Source organism: Littorina saxatilis, linkage group LG11, assembly GCF_037325665.1.
Source record: "Littorina saxatilis isolate snail1 linkage group LG11, US_GU_Lsax_2.0, whole genome shotgun sequence".
NCBI classification, from domain to species: domain Eukaryota; kingdom Metazoa; phylum Mollusca; class Gastropoda; order Littorinimorpha; family Littorinidae; genus Littorina; species Littorina saxatilis.
In genome coordinates, this window is record NC_090255.1 from 24,139,005 (window position 1) to 24,141,504 (window position 2,500).

Genomic DNA, 2,500 nt, shown 5'->3' on the forward strand with positions numbered 1-2,500 from the left:
TACAGACAGACGAACAGAGACAGACTGACGGAAGCAGATACAGATAGACTTACAGGCAGACACAAAAAGACAGAAAAGGAAACAGAGACTATACAGACAGACGAACAAAGACAGAGATAGACTGACAGGCAGAAACGAAAAGAGAAAAACAAAGACAGACAGACGAAAGCAGACAGAGATAGACTGACAGGCAGAAACGGAAAGACATAAATAAAAACAGAGACAGACAGACGAAAACAGACAAAAATACACCGACAGGCAGAAACGGAAAGAAAGAAAAAACAAGTCGCGAAGATTACTTGACCAAAATTTCAACCAATTTGGTTGAAAAATGAGAGCGTGACAGTGCCGCCTCAACTTTCACGAAAAGCCGGATATGACGTCATCAAAGGTATTTATCGAAAAAATGAAAAAAACGTCTGGGGATTTCATACCCAGGAACTCTCATGTCAAATTTCATAAAGATCGGTCCAGTAGTTTTCTCTGAATCGCTCTACACACACACAGAGACACACATACACCATAAATTATGACCCTCGTCTCGATTCCCCCCTCTACGTTAATACATTTAGTCAAAACTTGACTAAATGTAAAAAACAGACAGACGGAATCAGACATAACAGACCGACATGGACAAAGGGCGACACTTACTCTCACTTCCACGCTGGTCAATGGTGATGGTGAAGCCGTTCGGACGCTGTCCAGTCAGGATACCCACATAGCCCGCGTAGGTCACTCCGCTATACAGGGTCTGCACACACAGAGGGAGGTATGCAGAACACGAAACAAATTAATTACATTTGAAAGGAATTTGTGCGCACAGGGGGAGAATTTCGATGCAGTCTGCACACACAGATGCGTTTGTTCAGAAGCAACAATAACAAACAAAGTTGGAATATGTAAAAAAAAAAAAAAAAAATCAGCAACAACAAAAAACAACATGCAGCTGTTGATGAAGGCACGTACGGTTGCAGTGTACACGTACAGAATATGAATCATATGGACAAGTTTGAACTAAAGTTATTCAGATTCGGACACAGACACTGAGACCCACATACCACAAACCACAGGCACACAGAGAGACAGAGACAAACACAGACACACGCAGGCACCAAAAAAAAAATTACCTAACCGACACACACACACACACACACACACACACACACACACACACACACACACACGCGCGCGCATGCACGCACACATATACACACACACTAACATACGCACACACACATACACACACGGACACACACACACCACTACCACCACCACCACCACCACAACCACCACCATCTCCAGCAACAACAACAACAACAACAACAACAACAACAACAACAACAACAACAACAACAACAACCTCATTTCCTTGTTTGTAGTGAATGTTGACAGTGAGATTGCGCAACAGGTCAGCGTTGTCGTAGTCAAGGTTACGCGCATGCCAGATGGTGCCGTTGTTATCCTGCGCAACGATGCTTGTGCAGAAACTGTAAATAACTCTGATTAATGTAAATAGAGGCACATCTATGAATAACATTTGTTGCATTTGGATGGTAAAGACAGAAGACATCTTGACTCTATATTTACAACAAACGTTCACGGAACAAAATAATGGGATCAGAGAGAAATGTTTGAAGTGTGAGTTAGTCATCATCATCGTCGTCGTCTTCGTCGTCGTCGTTGTCAAAACAACAACAACAACAACAACATCAACAACCGCAGCAGCAGCAGCAGCAGACTTAGCAGCCCTTACTCTAACCCTAGCCATGCATATAATGCACAAGATTAGACACTATTTACTGAAGGTTCTCAGTTAAATCTTCAACTTACGCGGTCACGTCGTACAGTATGTTCATAAGTATCACATCTCCTCTGTCTAGGCCCCAGTAATCCGCAATACCTGGAGAAAAGTGATCAACCGACCAATCAATCAATCAATCAATCAATCAATCAATCAATCAATCAATCAATCAGTTAGTCAATCAGTTAGTCAGTTAGTCAAACAGACAGTCATCAGTCAGTCAGTAAATGTGCAGGGAATAGCTCAGTCGGTAGCGGCGCTGCCTTCAAAGCCAGTTGTCGCTATCGGCGTGAGTTCGATCCCCACGTTCGGCGAGGGATTTCTTTCCCAGAGTCAACTTTGTGCAGACTCTCCTCGGTGCCCGAACATCCCCGTGTGCACGCATGCGCACGATAAAGAACCCAAGTTCACAGCGAAAGTCTCAGGGCTTGGAAACATGAATACACGCATGTAGGAGAAAAAAAAATGGGTAGCGCCGTATACTGTATGACAGCTCGCTTTCCCCAAGAAGAAAGCAGCCCGAATTTCGATGAGGGTAACCTCACATGACTATATGAATCTTATCTTATCCTTATCCTTAAAGGAAGCAAGCAAAAAATGCACTCACTTGTTCAGTCAATCATGCAATCCATCCACAATTAATCCCTGAATCCCTCAATTGAACGATGGATACAATTCACCTGCATGTACCAATCCGTC

General features: G+C 43.4%; 1 protein-coding gene across 1 annotated transcript in view; it reads right to left on the reverse strand.

The window, feature by feature from the left end:
- The window catches only part of LOC138980072 (N-acylethanolamine-hydrolyzing acid amidase-like), a 92,600-nt gene that overhangs the window by 87,812 nt on the left and 2,288 nt on the right, over nucleotides 1–2,500 (reverse strand). Inside the window, exons 3-5 of the mRNA XM_070352874.1 lie at nucleotides 1,831–1,900; nucleotides 1,361–1,487; nucleotides 652–751 (exon numbers count right to left, since the gene is read on the reverse strand). Coding sequence (XP_070208975.1) covers nucleotides 652–751; nucleotides 1,361–1,487; nucleotides 1,831–1,900 — 297 coding nt within the window. The remainder of the gene's footprint in view (nucleotides 1–651; nucleotides 752–1,360; nucleotides 1,488–1,830; nucleotides 1,901–2,500) is intronic.